Raw genomic sequence first — 16,263 nt, forward strand, 5'->3', positions numbered from 1 at the left:
GGCTCCGTCTGTCAAGGAATAAAGGAGGGCCACAAAATGCACAGCTAAAACATGAAGACCCCATAAAAGAACAGGGAGGAACAGATAATAAAAATAAGAAATAAATGGGTTCTACACTAGCGGCAAAGATTTTTAAGAAATGCTTATCAGACCCACGTCATGCTTTTTGCCAGGATCTCTCCCATGAATTATTTTTGTTGATTACTTATAGCCTTCATCAGCGCTAGCTGCTTTAACAGACTACCATAAGCCGGGTGGCTTCTCGACAACAGAATTGTGTTTCTCACCATTCCGGAGGCTGAAGTCTGAGATCACAGTGCCAGCAAGGGTCGGGTTTTGGTGAGAGCCATGCTCAGGGTCCGATGGCCGGTTTCCCCTTGTATCCACAGATGGGGGAAAGAGAGCTAGTTAGTTTCCTGGCCTCTTCTTAGAAGGGCACCAGTCCCACTCATGAAGGTTCTTCCCTCATGTCCGATTACCTCCCAAAGGCCCCCCACCTCCGAGCACCATCACCCTGGGGATGAAATTTCAACATAAGAATTTGAGGGAACACAGACCTTAAGGCTGTAACAGTAATACTGGAACCGATGCTTTCTTGGGTCATATTTTCACTTGTGTATCTGTGTACGTTTGATTGTTGGAGTCGACTGGGGTCAGGTTACCAACAACTTATTGTTTTTGTTGTTTGATCCAGTCTGTATATTGGGAGAAAGTTTCGTCCATTTGCAGGGCGATGTTTTCCTTATTATAAAGTGAAAAAGGAGTCTACAGAGTTCGGTACAGACATATACTGAAAGGTCAATTGCCTTTGTGTTTTAGGATTATGGGTATTTTTTATTTATTCGTGTTTGCGTGTGCACCCATCAGTATTTTTTTCCCCAAAACTGACATTTATTACAAGCTACACCAAAACTAAGGTTTTTTAAAAAAGTAAAAATTAACATAATGAACTTTCTAACCAGCAGAATAACATAGGGAAAAGGAGAAAAAGATGTTGAGAACGTTTGGCAAGATCTCAAGAGATTTTATTAGCATATGACATCCAGTACATATCGGGAAGCACATAAAATCCTGTCCAAGCCCGACTGAGAAACTTTGCAAACATTTTATAAGCTCAGTCCTGACACAAGAGGAGAGGTTCTTGGTGTGGGCTTATCCAGGGACCTTGTTCCCTTTGCTGTTCCACATAGGCTGTGGCCAGGACCTTCAGTGCCTCTGGGAGAACATCAGATGTATTAATGTACTTCGATTCAATCTACCAAGTATGAGAAACATGCCTGACCCCTCCCTGTGCACAGAAGGGAAGCCACTCTGCAGGGAATGAGCTTTCTGTGCCATCAAGGGTTGATGACTTCTTCCCAGCCAGGAGTAACGAGGGGGTGGAATGGGCAGGATGGGGAGTTTTCTGCCTCTCTCAAGTTCACTTCAAAATCTCTGGTAATATTAGGCCTCCAGGTGGTCACTGGTATTATTCCTCCTGGGTAGGGTGATCATGATGGCCAGTGAGGATGGAAGTGAGAAAGGTTTGCTTGAGTTGGCGGACATTCAGTGGCTAAGGTCTCCCTCCTGGGCTTGGAGGGCCTCTCTTCTGGTCTTCAGGTTTTCTGGGGTTGATTCAGGTTGAGTTGGAAACACAGGGATGGAGCCAAGGCCTAGGCCTCCACCCTCTCATTCTTGGCCAGCAAGGCCCCAAGCAGGCCCCACAGCGAGAATCAACACACAGGGGATGACTGGGAACTGGCTGTCTTCTGAGCCACCAGGTGCCCCAAGAAAGGTCTCAGAACCGGGTGCTCGGTTCCCTGCATCCCTGAGGAGCCTGGTTTCTCCCTTGGCTCTCCCCTCACTGTGGTCTCCGTCCCTACTGACTTTGTCCTCACCTCCCAAAGCCTGAACCCCTGGCAAGCAAAGCTTTCTTTCTCCTCAGTTGAGCATCGTCTGGCCCTTCCTTCTCTCCCCCTTCCCCTGCCATCTTTCCTTCAGGCCAAAATTACTCCCTCCCCTTGTGCCCACGCCCCTCCCCCACCTCCTGAGGCGCTTTGGGTTCCCTCCACCTGTAAGAGGCCTCCCTCAGCCCTGCCTCCCAGCCACAGGATGCTGCAGTTTTTCTCTTCTCTCCCAAACGTCAGGCCTCCTGTGGCTTTTCTCCCCCTCACCGCAGATTCTCCTTCCTCCTCACCCTGGGTGGTCCACCTCCCAGAATCCTCTGCAAATGTCAGGCTCTATGCACTCTCTGCTTTTGGGTCTCTTTCCGCTCACCTGGTCATCGAGTCACCTCCATGTTTCCAGACTGCAGGGACCGGTGGAAGCATGCCTGGGACGCTTGCCAGAGAGCTTGCCGTGCGGCATCTCCCTCCAGGCCGAGTAGTCCTGCCTCTCCACCCCTGCAGCCGGCCGCATAGGGCCTGGTCAGACATGCCCCTTCAAACTCAGACTCCACTGGACAAGCTGTGTCAGATGCCGCACAGCAGCTCCCCACTGACTGGGGGCAGGGAGGGCGTGCTGGAGCGAGAAGGTGCTTCGGGCAGATCCACTGCCCAGACAGATGTGCCAAAGAGCCAGCCAGCACTCCCGCTTTTGGCTTTGGGGGATCCTCAGCAGCCCTATTGTATTCCAGGTTCTCCAAGCCAGCACCCATGTTCCTGGACGACTCTTTCCGCAAGTGGGCTAGGATTCGGGAATTTGTGCCACCTTTTGGGATCAAAGGTCAAGGTAGGTTGGGAGCCCTGGCCCACTCTATATTAACGTGAGATCCCTGAGCCTGCCTCCCTGCACTCGGGACAGGGCTGTACCCTCAGAAGTCCCCATGCTAGGGATCCACCTCTCCTTCCCACTTCCCCCTTCCTTTCTGTCTTCCAACTTCAGTGGACAATAGTTCACTGAGAGCTCACCACTTGGCCAGTGCCAGGCAGACAGCAGTGGAGTAGACAATATAGTCCTGCTCTTTAAAAAAGCTCCCGTCTAGTGGAGACAAAGATACTTAGAGGTTAGGGTGGTAAGGGCTCTGACAAGAAAGCACGGTGAGATCACAGGACAGGATGCCAGGGAAATCCATGCCAGAGGATCAGATAATGAGGGGGAGATCCTGAGAAGACGGAGGGCATCCCCCACAAAGACCCCAGCCACCTCCATCATCCCCTCCTTATTATCCTGGTCTCCCCTCCAGTCCTTTTGTGCCCTGTCCAAGGCTCATCTGTCCCCTGTGCCCTCAGAACTGTCCCCTTCCATTGCCTGAGGGACCTTACCCATGCAGCTCCCTCCTGACTTAAGACTTTCCCGCCCCTGACAGTTGAACAGTTCTGTTGCCCTGTCAAGTGCCTGCACTGTTCCGTGGCATGGCAGATCTTGGGTTTAGGGTAAGACATTGAAGGATCAGATCTCAGTGCTACTTTTTTTTACCAGCTATGACCTTCGACAGGTTGCTTAACTTGTCTGTGCTTTAGTTTCTTCATCAGTTAGATGGAGAAAATAATTATATTAGGTTGTGGTCAGAATTCAATAAAATCACTATTGAAGGCGTGAGTGATATCATTTGGCCAGGGGACTAAAAAATAACAGAATCCTCCCCTCAGTCAGTCCATCCCTCCCTGAAAAGAAAACAGGGACCGGCAAAAGAACTCTCTAGAATGGGAGTTTTGGCCTTAGATCCCCAGGGACAAATCTAATGGGTAGGACTGAACTGTGTGAAGAACTCCTTTTTACTTGGTATGGGTAGCTAAGCAGCCTACTCTTCTCCTAAATTCTTGCTCAAGCTCCAATCCTGCTAAGCTAGAAAGGCCTGGAAAGGCTGATACGCAGCCTGTTGGCCAGTAAGAAGAGAGCCCCTGCTCATTTATACCCTTTCCGCTAAAGTCCCCTCCTAGGAGACAGAAACCCAAGCCATAGCCTTGACTTTGGCCAATGAGTAGCAATATACTTTTCCTTCGAGGTGAAATGGGAAGTGGGAAAAGGAGGGGTTCTGTGGCCTTCCCTGAAGTCCTCCAGAAGGTAGACCTGAAGGCACTGAGTCTAGAACTCTCCTTAAAGGTCTGTTCCTTACTCATTCTCCTTCAGCTCTGGGGAAGACTCACTGTGTCTGCTGCCTCCTCTTTCTCACCATTTAGTCCTGAGCACTCACTTCCCCTTCTCCCTCCCATTGCTCAGTGCCCCCGTGAAATCCAGAGGGCCCGTTTCAGTCCCTAAGTTGACCTCTTAGTGTCATCCACCCTGTCTCTTAAAAAAATGATGTGGTTATTTTTAAGTTGGGACACATTCTTTCTTCACATGGAATACTTCAGGCATATAAAAAAGAATGAAGACTAGTACAGTGAGCACCCATGCATGCTGCACCCAGCTTAAGGAGAGATACATTTAAACATGAGATACAATTAAAGCTCTGTGTAGCCCTTCCCGTTCCATTCCCCTCCTTCTCCCGAGACCATTAGTCTGGTTTTGGTGTTACTGTTGCAATGCCTGTGTATCTATTTCTGCAACATATTTATATATACATTGAAAATATGGTATTGTTTTTGCATGTTTTTACATTTTACAGATAGTGTGTGTGTGTGTGTGTGTGTGTGTGTGTGTGTGTTTCAAAATAATTTTTTTGCTTCTGCTTTTCAGGTTTATTTGTATGAGTACACATAGCCCAAGGTCACTTCTTTATTTGTTTTTACCTCTGTGTAATATTCCGTGTACCTCATTTAATCTGTCTTCCTTTGGCGAACATTTAGTTGGCCTCCAACATTTGGCTATTACAAACAGGTCTGCAGTGAACCTTGTACGAGCCTGAAAGAAATGTGAGGGTTCAGATTGCTGTCTTCCTAGGAAGAGAGTTGAGCGATCTTAGTCTGTGAAAATCTACATCTTTGCTTCTTGTTCTTATGATGCTCTCCGCTATGGCTGCACTGATTTCCTTACTGTATCTCCAGATCTCCATGTACATTATCTTTTCATCTTCCGCACGACTCTGCAGCATTGGAATTGCCATCTTCATTTGAAAGATGGGGAACTAAAGCGTGAAGAAAGGAAATGACTTATCGGCACACAGCCAGGATTTGGCTCCAAAGCCAATATCATTATGTTATATTATAATGTTCTCATTATGGCAGAGTTTGAAAGGAGAGCAGTTCCCATCACCAAAGCCAGAGAGAGGCCAGGAAGAATGAGGTCTGAGGGGTGCTCACGGGATCTGAGGACACAGGTCCTGGGCCCTTGCTGAGGGCCTCCTGAGTAGAGTGCCGGTGGACAGATGCCAGGCCTCGGGTTGGAGGTGGAAGGAGGCAGACACAGGTTGGCATGACCAAGACTGGAGATCGGCAGTGTTGGCGGGGGAAGCAAGGGGAAGACAGGATCAGAGAGTGAGGCAAGGGGGTCTGAGTTGGGAGCTGGGAGAGCCCACTCGAGCTCTTTGTTGGTGGCCTCCAGGCCCAGTGTGGTCTCTGTCTCGGGACAGGTCCCGGGCCTGGGGATCCAGATCTTGGGGCTTGACTGCAGAGCCTCTGAAAGCCAGAGGAGACCTCCCAGGAGGGGCTGGGGAGCCCGGGGAGAGACTGGCTCCAGGCAGAGCTGAGTGTGCCTACCTGTTCCCCTGCCTCTGTCCCCTCCCTCGGGGAGAAAGCTAAGCCAGTGGCCTGCCCCTGCCCTGTGCCCAGAGCTCCCTCTCCCACCCTCACATCTGCCTCCACCCAGTGCAGGGGCGTGTGCCTCCCACGGGAGCGTCGTCCACTGATGCTGCACGGATATGCCAGGGACCCTCTGACGGTAACCCCCCTCCTCTGTCCACAGACAATCTGATCAAAGCCATCTTGTCTGTCACCAAAGAGTACCGCCTGACCCCTGCCTTGGACAGGTGAGCCACCTGCTACCCAGCCCCCTGCCCCTCGGCTGCCTGGCATGCGCAGAGACATCGAGGCCCCTCTAGCCCTGGCTGAATGTGAGCAGATGCTCCATCGTGTCCACAGACATACACAGAGCGCACACGCGGGGGTAGTGAGCACATAAGATAAGGGGGGCCATCCAACTGGCCTGCACCTCTCGGGCTGTGAGCACTTGGCGGTCTGTTTCAGTCCTCAGCTGGCAGAGGTCTGAGGGTAAGGATGGAAGACACCGGGCTGAGATCAGCCGAGCACTGGGACTGAGGGATGGGGTGGTTGAGGCAGGTGAGGGGCCCAGGGATTAAATGCAGGAGGCAGTGACCACTCTGAAGTCAACGGAGCCTGAAGTGAGGAGGCCCCAGGTAGGAGGAGCAAGATGCTTAGGGCTTTCTGGTGGCCAATGGAGCATGGGGGCTTCTGAGCTGAATATAAGCCCAGCATTAGGTCCTGGAGCCTCCAGGCCTGTCCTCTCTGCTTGCTTCTCTGGCACAGCCTTCAAACTCAGCCCGCTTTGCCATTCTCTTGAACTCCACTAACCCTCGGGAAACCTTTAGCCCAGAATGCCATCCTACCAGAGGCTCCTTCCTCACCACACTGAGCTAGTGCCCTTGCCCCTCGCACAGCCACGCTCTCCTAGAGAGTATCTGGGACTAGGGATGTCAGGCTCCCAAGTGGCCCAGCTGCTCACAGTATGGCTTTGGCCTCAGAATGCTGCCAGAAGCCCATCGCCCACCTGGCCAAAGGCGTGAGGTCAGGGGCCAGCGGGGTGGGAGAAGGAGCCCTGGAGGACAGCTCTCCAGAGGTCTCTGCCTCTGTCCCTCAGCCTCAGCTGCCGCCGCTGCATCATCGTGGGCAACGGGGGTGTCCTTGCCAACAAGTCTCTGGGGTCCCGAATCGATGACTATGACATTGTGGTCAGGTGAGCTTCCCAAAGCAGTGCCTCAGGCACCTGCGTGTCCTGGCCCAAACCCTCATCCCCAAGTCCACTGAGAACCGTCCATCCGTCTGGCCAGTTGGGCTGGAGGTCAGCAGAAGCCTAGAGAAGAACCCTGGTGTGGAGGGCTCTGGAAAGCTTAGGTGGCTGCAGATGACCTGGGGAACTCTGGGGTCCTAGTGCCTCCCCGAACACAAGCCCACAGGCTACACACAGTGAGCCCAAGGCAGGCTCTGACTGGGCCTGCTCTCTGTAGACTGAACTCAGCACCAGTGAAAGGCTTTGAAAAGGACGTGGGCAGCAAAACCACTCTGCGCATCACCTACCCCGAGGGCGCCATGCAGCGGCCCGAGCAGTACGAACGCGACTCTTTATTTGTCCTCGCTGGCTTCAAGTGGCAGGACTTCAAGTGGTTGAAGTACATCGTCTACAAGGAGAGAGTGGTGAGCTCCCCGTGCACCAGCTCCTTCCCCTCTCGCCCTGGCCTTGCCTGGCTTCCAGGTCAGCCCCTTCCCCATCTCCCCCACCAAACCCAGCAAAGAACAAGTAGGAACCTTGCAAAAGAAGCGTTAATGACCCAAAGGTGAAAGACACCCAAACTCAACCAAGGGACAGAGAGGCCAGGGGATGCCGAGGGGCACTGGTCTAGGCTCCTGGAGCTGCTCTACCTGATACCTGCCACCCGCCCAGATGCCCAGACTGCGTGTTCTTTTTCAGCCTTCTCGAGCCAGACCCTGAGACCCTCCCCAGCAGCCCCTGCAGGCCTTTCCCTGGCCTTAGGTCCCCCTGGAAGGAAAGCTTTTCTTTGGCTAGCCTCAGCATCACTCCTAACCTTCACACTCCCCTGCCCTGACCTTGTAGTGGCCTCTCCAAGCCCCTTACCCTCTTCAAGGCCTCTCTGACTCCCATGTGGATCCAACGTCCTTCCCAGCTAGGGCAGGAAAGCTGTATCTGGACCCTGGGGACATTCTGCAGGGATCGTAGACCCCTCAGTGAGCCTGCAGAGGCCGGTTTCCAAGCCCATAAGTCCTGGCCTCCCCCCACTTTGTACTTTTACTCCTGACCTACAGCTGGCTCCCCAGCTGCCACTGAGTCTGGTTGCAGTCAGGCAATGATCAGATTCTGTCCTCCTTGTTCTAGGCGAGCAAGGGCCCGGGCCCATCCATTGCTCTAGGGAGATTGTGTGGCCGAGTAGGGTGACTGCTCCTTGGTGGACCACCCACCGAGTCCCCCTCCTGAGTTCTCTTTTTCTCAGCTCTGGGCCCACGGGGATACCTGCCAACGTGTCCGAGCCCATTCCCCCTCTCCCCTCAACCAGCTGTCAACCAGCCACCCCAGGGAACGGGTATTACAGAGTTCAGGCCATTTGTCTTCCAATACCCGAGCCTCTTACCAGAGGAGAATGATGACAGATGGCCTCCGCCTACAGTAAGAAGCTCGTTGTTCTTCCTGGAGGTTTAGAGGCGAGTTCGGGGATGGGAACAGCGTAACCTGCCTATGGAGGTCTCAGTGCAATTTGGTTTAACTCCACAGCCCTTTCCCAAGCAATGCCAAGTGCAGGCAGTGTCAAGTAGGTAGCAAGCGAGAGAGAAGACAGAAGTCAGGTCCAGAAATTCAGGTAGGTGGGACAGTGGGGAAGGGGAAACCCCCTCCCCACCAGAGCCAAGCCGAACGAGGCAGCCAGGCTCCACCGAGCCCAACTTGGCTTCCCAAAGGGGAGGAAGGGGTTTGGCTTCAGCCCACTCCAGCTGCTGGAAGGCCCCCCGCCCATGCAAACCAGGAGAGAATGGGGGCTGAGGGAGCGCCCCTCTGTTTTTAGAACCGTGGCTTGAAAACTAGTGTCCTCAGGGCCTGCTCTTCTCTCTGCCTTGAAGGCAACAGAAGGGGGATCGCAGGTAAGCGCTTCTCATGGGAAATGGGAGGGAATCCCGGTTGCCTTGGTGAAGTCCAGAGAACCTGAGGGCTGTTTTCTCGCCCTGGCCTCTTGCCCACCTGCCCGCTCCCTCCCGGCACACCCTCTCCTCTGCGCATAGACACCTGTCAGAAGCGCTCCTAAAGGGCAGGACCCTTGTCTCATTGGCTTTTTTAAAACCCCTCAATGCCAAGTCGTCATATATGAGTGGAGTTGGCTCAAATACCAGATCGTGCTTCCTGTTGAGCAGACCGGGACCAAACAGGCAGGCCGGCAGGGTGGCTGTTCTCACATGTTCCTTCCGAGAACACCAAGGTCAGTTCGCTCAAGGCCCTTATACCTCATCCTAGGAAGTAAGGAAAGAAGGCAGAAAAGGAAAATCAGCTATTGTCAGGAGACTCGCTGTGCTCCAGCCGCTCAGGGAGTAGACAGGAGGGCTTCACTATTCCCAGGAAGACCCTGAGGTGCTCCCCACTGGCTACAGGCTGACCGAAGGCACTGGAACAGTTGGGATGAGGAATTAGGAGCTGTGCTCAGGCACATGCTCACCCATGTGGAAGTCCATGTCCTGGCCTACCCATGCCCAGGGATGTAGGACCACCAGCCTTGTATTAGTGGGAACTCATTCCCAGGGTTGATAGGGGTGAGAGAGGGGACCAGGAGGAGTCCTTTGCAATTCCACAAGCCTTCCCGGGCTCCCAAGTCAAGGATAACTTGGGCCTTCAGAGTGAGCTGCCAGAGGAGAGCCAGCGGTGCCCATGGCCTCCCCAACCCTAGCCCTTCTTGGTGACATGGGAATCCCGTCCTCTAGAACCCTTCCCTACCCCAAGCCCAGGGCTGATGCCTTCACACCCCCTGCTCTCCTTCACTCCTCTGGCATCTGAAACCCAGGCAAATGTGGGGGAGGCTGCTTCTTCAGGCCCTCCCTCTATGATGTCAAGCATAGGCTTGTCCTGCTACAGCGAGGTTTCCAACCTTGCAGCATTGGGCTGCTGGGGAGCTCTCTGCACCTGCCTGGAGCCCCACCTGTACAATTCTGGCAGGAAGGAGGCAGCTCTGTGTTTGGGAGCCAAGGCCTGGCTGGATAGGGCTGGAGCAGGTATTAGGCCTGGTTCTTGGCTGCTGCCTTCCACTTGTATGTGAACAGCTGCTCACTGGGCATCACTTTCTGGTACCCAGGAGCACTAACGGGATCTGGAAAGAGGAAAGATGGGAAAGGAAGATGGGGCAGCCCAAAAGACAGGCTGTGCGAAGGCCAGCAAGCCATACTTTCTTCATCCTTATGGGGGCTCTTCTTGTCACCATTCGTGGCCACTTGGTTCCCTGCTTCACTGGACAGCTGCACAGATGACTCCAAAGTTACCCAGAGGTTCATCGTCTCCTGGGCCTCAGGAGTCCTGAGCTCGGTGGCAAGCTTGGAGGAGTTCTCAGCCGGCCATGTATGAGCACCAGGGGACTGCTGAGTAGGGACTGAGGTCAAAGGGAGGGAGGAGGAACCGGGGTGTGGGGGTAGAGGTGTGTAGAAGTCTGTGGTGGGACAGGGCAGCCTCCGGCTCTCATGAAACCCTCGGAGACACATCTCACTCCATCTTTCCACGCGCTCACTCAGCTTGCCGGGTGTCACTAAGGTGTTGCGCATTTCTGACCCGAAGTCTCTGACAGTCTGGGAGCGGGGGGCGGGGGGGTCGACAGTCCTGAAACCAGAGTTATGACGCAGCCACCTCTCATGGTAGGTCCTATAGCTGAGCGTTCTCTTCCTGATGTTTGCTGAAGGCTGGAGACGCTCCCTCCATTGTCCCTGGGGCCTGGAGAGACAGGACACGCAGAGCTTCCCACACAGCCACTCAGGCCCCATTCCTCCTGCCTCCACCAGCCTCCCCTCCCCGTACCCCAGGATGCCTGGTAACCCAGAAGGGAGCTGCCCTCTTGGTCCCCTTGGCTGCCTCCTCTTCCTCCTCCTCCCACCTCGCCCTCAACTGGGAGGCTGGCCTCATTGCTGTCGGGCCTCTGACTGGTTATTAGTTCCTCGAGGCCCTGAGACCTGGCCTGGGCTGGGATGGGCGTGGTTCCAGCCCAGCAGGAGGACAGGAGAAGACCGGCTGGGGTTGGCCCCTGGACAGCCTCACACAGGCCTGACCTCCCAGTGGTAGCTCAGGCCTTGGGGAAGGAGGGAGCGGCCTGAGGCCAGCCGGAGCCCCTGCATTCGTGACACAAGCCAACCGGGCCCCAGAATTTAGGAAGACAACACAGTTTAAGAAGGGACCACAGACCAGGCCTTGGAGTCATACAGACTTGGTTTAAATTTAGACTCTGTCACTTGTTGTCTGGGTTAGCTTAGGCACATTACCCAGCCCCTTCGATTTAGTCTCGTCCCCTAAACGGGAGTAGTACGACCCGTTGTTCAGGATTGTTTCAGAAGATAAACCACGAGAAATAAAGAAGCACCTGGCATGGTGCTTGACTCTTAGTACGTGCTGCCTGTGACAATGATTAATGCTATTTGTTAGTATTAGTATTAGTATTAGTGCTGTTAGAACAGTCCAGTGGCACTAGGGGATGAAGGATTGTCTGTAGGGTCTGACCTAGGAGGTGACCTCAAGCAGGGGTCAGAGGCCAGGCCTAGAGGAGGGGGCTCCTCCTGGGAGAGACAGAAGGGCTGGGCTAATAGTCCAGGAAGTCACCAGGGTGAACAGGAACACCAAGCCCCTGTATATGAGGCCTTACTGGACCAGGCCCAAGGTGGGGCCTGAGTGTCCATCTGTACTTAAACCTCTTGCTCTGTTCCAGGCCGGGGAGGGACGCAGAGCCTTAGGAGCTCAGGATGCACATCGCCTCACCACAGGGGAGATTCGGTGCAGGGTGCCTGGAAAGGGCGCTGAGGCCGGCACACACTGTGGCCTCTTCCTGTGTGACGAGGCTTCTTCTGAGTCAGCATCTGGGTGTCTCCCCCCACCCCCCACCCCACCCCCACCAACTGCTCCCCAGGCCTCGGAGACAAGCTCTCCTGGGACACCGTTTCCTTTGCAGCACCTCTGGTGGACACAGCTCATTCCTCTTCTCTGCTGGGAGGGCCAGGAGGCCTCCATCCTCATCCCCACGGCCGCATCCTAACTGTTGCTCCTCCTCAGATAAAAAGTGCTCAGGAAGGGACGCCTGGGTGGCTCAGTTGGTTGGACAACTGCCTTCGGCTCAGGTCATGATCCTGGAGTCCCGGGATCAAGTCCCGCATCAGGCTCCCAGCTCCATGGGGAGTCTGCCCCTCTCTCTGACCTTCTCCTCGCTCATGCACTCTCTCACTGTCTCTCTCTCAAATAAATAAATAAAATCTTTAAAAAAAAAAAAAAGTGCTCAGGGATTGGGGTTCATGCCGCCCCTGCCCCCTGCTCCTCTCACCGCTGTCATCTATGACCTTGTGGTCACTGGGCCTCATAATCTGTATTCTCTCTGCTGTCTCCTCTTCCCCCTCCTCCTGCCTGTCTCCCTCCTCCTCGTCCCCCCTCCTCCTCTTCCTCTGGTTCCTCCTTCTCTTTCCAGCATCCTCATCGTAGCTGGCATGTATGAACCTCTTCATTTTGCCAGCCTTCTTGGAATTCCTTCATTCTTGGAATTCTCACAATGACCCTATTAGATCAGTTCTGTCACTATCCCCATTTAGGGGATTGGCAAACTAAGGCACAGGGAGAATGAGTTGCCTGCTCAAGCTCATGCAACTGGCTAAGTGGCAGAGCTGAACTCACACCCAGCTGTGGCTGCTTCTGGGGTCTTCCTAGGAAAGAAGCCTGACCACATCCCCCTCCTGCTTAGAATCCTCCATCTGTCAGCTCCCCTCCTGGCATGGCCCACAAGAATGGTAAGAGCTGCGGTTTACTGAGCCCCTCCTGCCAGGCCCTGGGCTGCGCGGTTTCCATGAAGTGCCTCAGCCGGCCACGTCAACAGCCCTGCACAGCCAGACGACACGAGTAGTAGTAAGTGGTAGGGTAGTGCTTGGAACCAGACGGGTCTTGCATCACCCATCGTACCGAATTACCTCTCACTGATTCATTGGTTCATTCATTCAGCCAGTCCAAATCAGTCAGCAAAGTCACACAGAGACCCAGGTTTCAGATGCTGTCTCCCCCCCCCACACACACAACTCCCTTGTGCCCTCCCCCACTACCTCTGCCTCCAGCCAGTGCAGTGCCAGGGAACCCCCCACAAAGAGGGACACTCCAGCTGAGACGGTGGTGATGCTGCTTGCCACCCCCGTGTCCTGTCCCTGGCCATTGTTCTTCTCCCAACCTACCCACCATGGTCTGCAGTTCTGCATGACATCCCCGTCCCAGTTCTGAGCAGAAGTCTGCCCATCCCGCGGGAGAACAAAGGTCGTCAGCCATCAGGAACTCTGGACTTCCCAGCCTCCGGTCTCCCAGCTTGGGGGGATCCCCATCCACCCCGGCTTCCTTCCCTCCTCACTGTCCTCTTTGTGCCTCTCCCAGTCAAGGTCACTTTTCTCCCAGGCGCTGGACGCCATCTTGTCCCACCTCCTCAGGGACTGACTTTCTTCTTTTCTCACTTCTTCCTGGATCCTCCTCTCACAGATGTGATTTCATTTGGGTCTCTCTCACCTGACAAATGAAGGCCCTCTTTCCTGTATGTTCCTCCGCCCTGCTTCCCTCCTGTTCAGGTTTCTGGAAAGAGTCCTCACTTGTCTGTGACACATCTCTCTGCCTTCCCCTTCTCTTTCTCAACCCTCTCCAGGCCAACTTCCAGATCTCTCTCTTTCTGCTGGCAGTGGCCTGATTCCAAATCCAGCGGGCTCAGCTTCTTCCTCCCTTAAGAGGAACAGCTTGTCAGCAGACCCCCAGCAAGCACTTACTGTGAACAGGGCTCAGTGCTGAGTTGTGGGGATGATCCCCGGCCTTACTAGCTCCTGGCCAGACGCCGGGGTGGGGCGGGGTGTGGGGAGGGGGTGGTTTGGCAGGCTTGATTCCCCACCTCTTTTGCCCTCTGGACTCATCCAGTCTCCAAATCCGGGACTCCTGCCTTTGAGAATGCCTCGGTTACACCATCTCAGCAGCTTCCCCTTTCCCTGAGTCCTGTTAGGTCCCCCTCCAGTCCGTTGTCCACATCTGTATCCAAAAGACTCCTCCTCAGGTGTCCATCTGGGCGGTTCGTTCTGCTGAACCATTCCCATTGCCTACATGTTGTGGCTCTCAAAGGGCCGTCCCATGCCCTCAGCACCGGTATCACCTGGAAATGTGTCCGAAATGCATTTGGCCCCCCCCACCCCGCTTCAGCCTTGTGAATGAGAAGCTCTGGGCGCGGGCCCAGCAGTCTGCTGTCATGAGCAGTCCAGGAGGTTTGGGTATGGGCTCAGCCGTGATACAGCCAGATTCCACGGCCCAATCCCCTTGACCTGGCCCCTGCCACGCCCGCCCTTGTCCTTGCGCCTCTTTCGTGCATCCAGCACACCGCGTGCACTCTGGCAGTGTGGGCACCTATACCCTGTTTCCCGCCTCCGTGCCTCAGCTGCTCCCCTTCGAGAGGCCGTCGTCAGAGCCCACAGCAAAATGCTCCTTGCTCTGTTCCACTTAAGGTTTTGCGTTTCTGTCCGCTCTTACAAGCCCCCAGAGGACGAGAACGGTCGTGTTTCTCTCTCCCAAGTCCGTCACCTCCAGCCGAGTCTTAAACATATTTGGCCACATGTAAGTGAATCAGTATGTGTGGAAACTGAGGCCCAGAGTAAGGCAGGAACTTCTGGCAGAGTCAGGATTCCAACCCAAGTCTTCCAACCCTCAGGGCTCCTTCCTCTCCTTTGGGCCATCTCCTCCTTTCATGGCCCTGGGAGGTCGTTCTTTTAGCTCCAGACCCTTGCTCTCCTCGTGCCTCTCCTAAGCACGCCTTTCCCTTAAGTATGTTTGATCTTCCCTTCGCGGGTCAAGTTCACTCTGCTTCATGAAGAAATGAGAGCTTCCCCATCCTTGATGCTCTGCGTCTTTTCTCTTGTCTGTCAGCCTCGCGGAGCTGGCCCCACGCCGACTCCTATTTCTGTTCATCGCTTTTTCCAAATATAGCTTTCAAAAAGGTTTTCTGACCTTCTCCTCAGAGCGCACATCAAGGTAAATTCCAAATGGACTAAAAAGTAAAAATATAAAAACATGACCAAAGGGAACTTTGAAGTAAGTAGAATAGAAATCAGATCCCTGGAGTGGAAAGAATTTTCAAGGGATAGACGTGCTAGGAGAAATCAGATTTAATAATATATGAAAATTTATGCCGAATTAACAATGAAAAGACTAGAGATACCATAAAACTCAGAAAAAGTTTATTTGGGAGGTGTGACGGACCAATGGTTACTGTTACGAAAGCTGACAAGAAAACCTTCAGGACCCCGGCAGATAAAAGGGCAGGAGACTGAACAAATCAGACGGGGGGAAATATAACTAGGAACAATAAAAAGATGCTGAACTTTCTAGCAGTCAGAGAAATCCATGCAAAGGCAACAGGATGCCTTTATCACCTACCACATCTTGAAAGAACGTGTTCAAATTCTGATACATGACGCTGGCAAGAGTGTGGTGACAGGTGCTTCGGAGCTACTAGTCAGAGTGAGTCAGAGTGTAAATGGGGACAAGGTTTTTGGAAAGGAAATGACATTTGGCACCAACAGCCTTTATCCAAAGGAAGGACAAATGCGCACACAAAGATTTTTATTATAGTGTTATTTATAACAGACAAACCCAAGTGTAACCTGAGGGGTTCATTACATAAATTGTAGTTTAACAACAGGGAGGAGTGTCCACGACCCTGTGGGGAGGGGAGGGGGCTGACCCTGCAGCTGGGGTGGACATGGGCACTCGGGCAGGTGTTGCCATGTTGTCTCGGCCACCCCCGCCCCTGCTGCTTCCACACGGGCAGGGTCAGTGAAGCAGCGCTGGATTCCATGTTGGGAACGAACGATTCCTCTGCCTCGGCCGGCAGGTGACCACCACCTTCTGAGAAGTGAGACTCAGCCAGGCAGGGGCCCAGGAATGAGTGCGTCAGGGAGGGCAGCGGGCCCTGGGCACAGGGCAAGGGCCACCTGGTCAAGAAGGTCCCGCCACCCCATGCCTTGGCCTCTGGGACACTTGAAGCCCAGAACCCTAACCAGCTAGCTCCCTGGCCCAGCCTCTGTAGGTGCTGGATGAAGTTCAGGGCACACAGAAGAGCATGGGCAACAAGTGGATATTCGGTGACTCGGTGTAACTGGCATGTGGCATGAGTGCAGTTGTGCCCCAGGACCTGGCCAGGGGGCGCATGGCTCTCCTCTGGCCACACCATTTGTGGACTGAAGAAGGAACTGCCTCCCACAGGCCCATCCTCACTCGGTAGACCATTACCTGCAGCTAGAGACTCAGAGTTTCTTGGGCTCACAGGGCCAAGTCCACTTCTGTCCTCCCAAAGACAGGATATGCCTCCGTGTGTGCAGACCTGGAAGCCCAGCGGGGACTGTGTGCAGAGGCTGGGGAGCAGGCGCACGTGTACACAGCACTTCTCGTGGTGTGAGGTGGGGGGAGGGCGGGCCTGGGGAGAGGAGGGAGGCAGGG

General features: G+C 54.1%; 1 protein-coding gene across 14 annotated transcripts in view; it reads left to right on the top strand.

Moving 5' to 3' along the window:
* ST3GAL3 (ST3 beta-galactoside alpha-2,3-sialyltransferase 3) overlaps nucleotides 1–16,263 on the top strand; it is a 192,841-nt gene that overhangs the window by 162,737 nt on the left and 13,841 nt on the right. For 9 of the 14 annotated variants that reach the window (XM_045064365.1, XM_045064367.1, XM_045064366.1 and 6 more), the window contains 4 exons: nucleotides 2,615–2,709; nucleotides 5,764–5,827; nucleotides 6,676–6,771; nucleotides 7,043–7,229. In XM_045064365.1, the coding sequence (XP_044920300.1) occupies nucleotides 2,615–2,709; nucleotides 5,764–5,827; nucleotides 6,676–6,771; nucleotides 7,043–7,229 (442 nt within the window). Of the gene's footprint in view, nucleotides 1–2,614; nucleotides 2,710–5,763; nucleotides 5,828–6,675; nucleotides 6,772–7,042; nucleotides 7,230–8,319; nucleotides 8,405–8,605; nucleotides 8,738–11,725; nucleotides 11,923–16,263 lie in introns of those variants that run through there. The other 5 variants (XM_045064371.1, XM_045064373.1, XM_045064370.1 and 2 more) reach the window with 5 other exon arrangements.

Source organism: Mustela putorius, unplaced genomic scaffold (genome assembly GCF_011764305.1).
Source record: "Mustela putorius furo isolate JIRA1106 unplaced genomic scaffold, ASM1176430v1.1 tig00003853_pilon_pilon_pilon, whole genome shotgun sequence".
NCBI classification, from domain to species: Eukaryota; Metazoa; Chordata; class Mammalia; order Carnivora; family Mustelidae; genus Mustela; species Mustela putorius.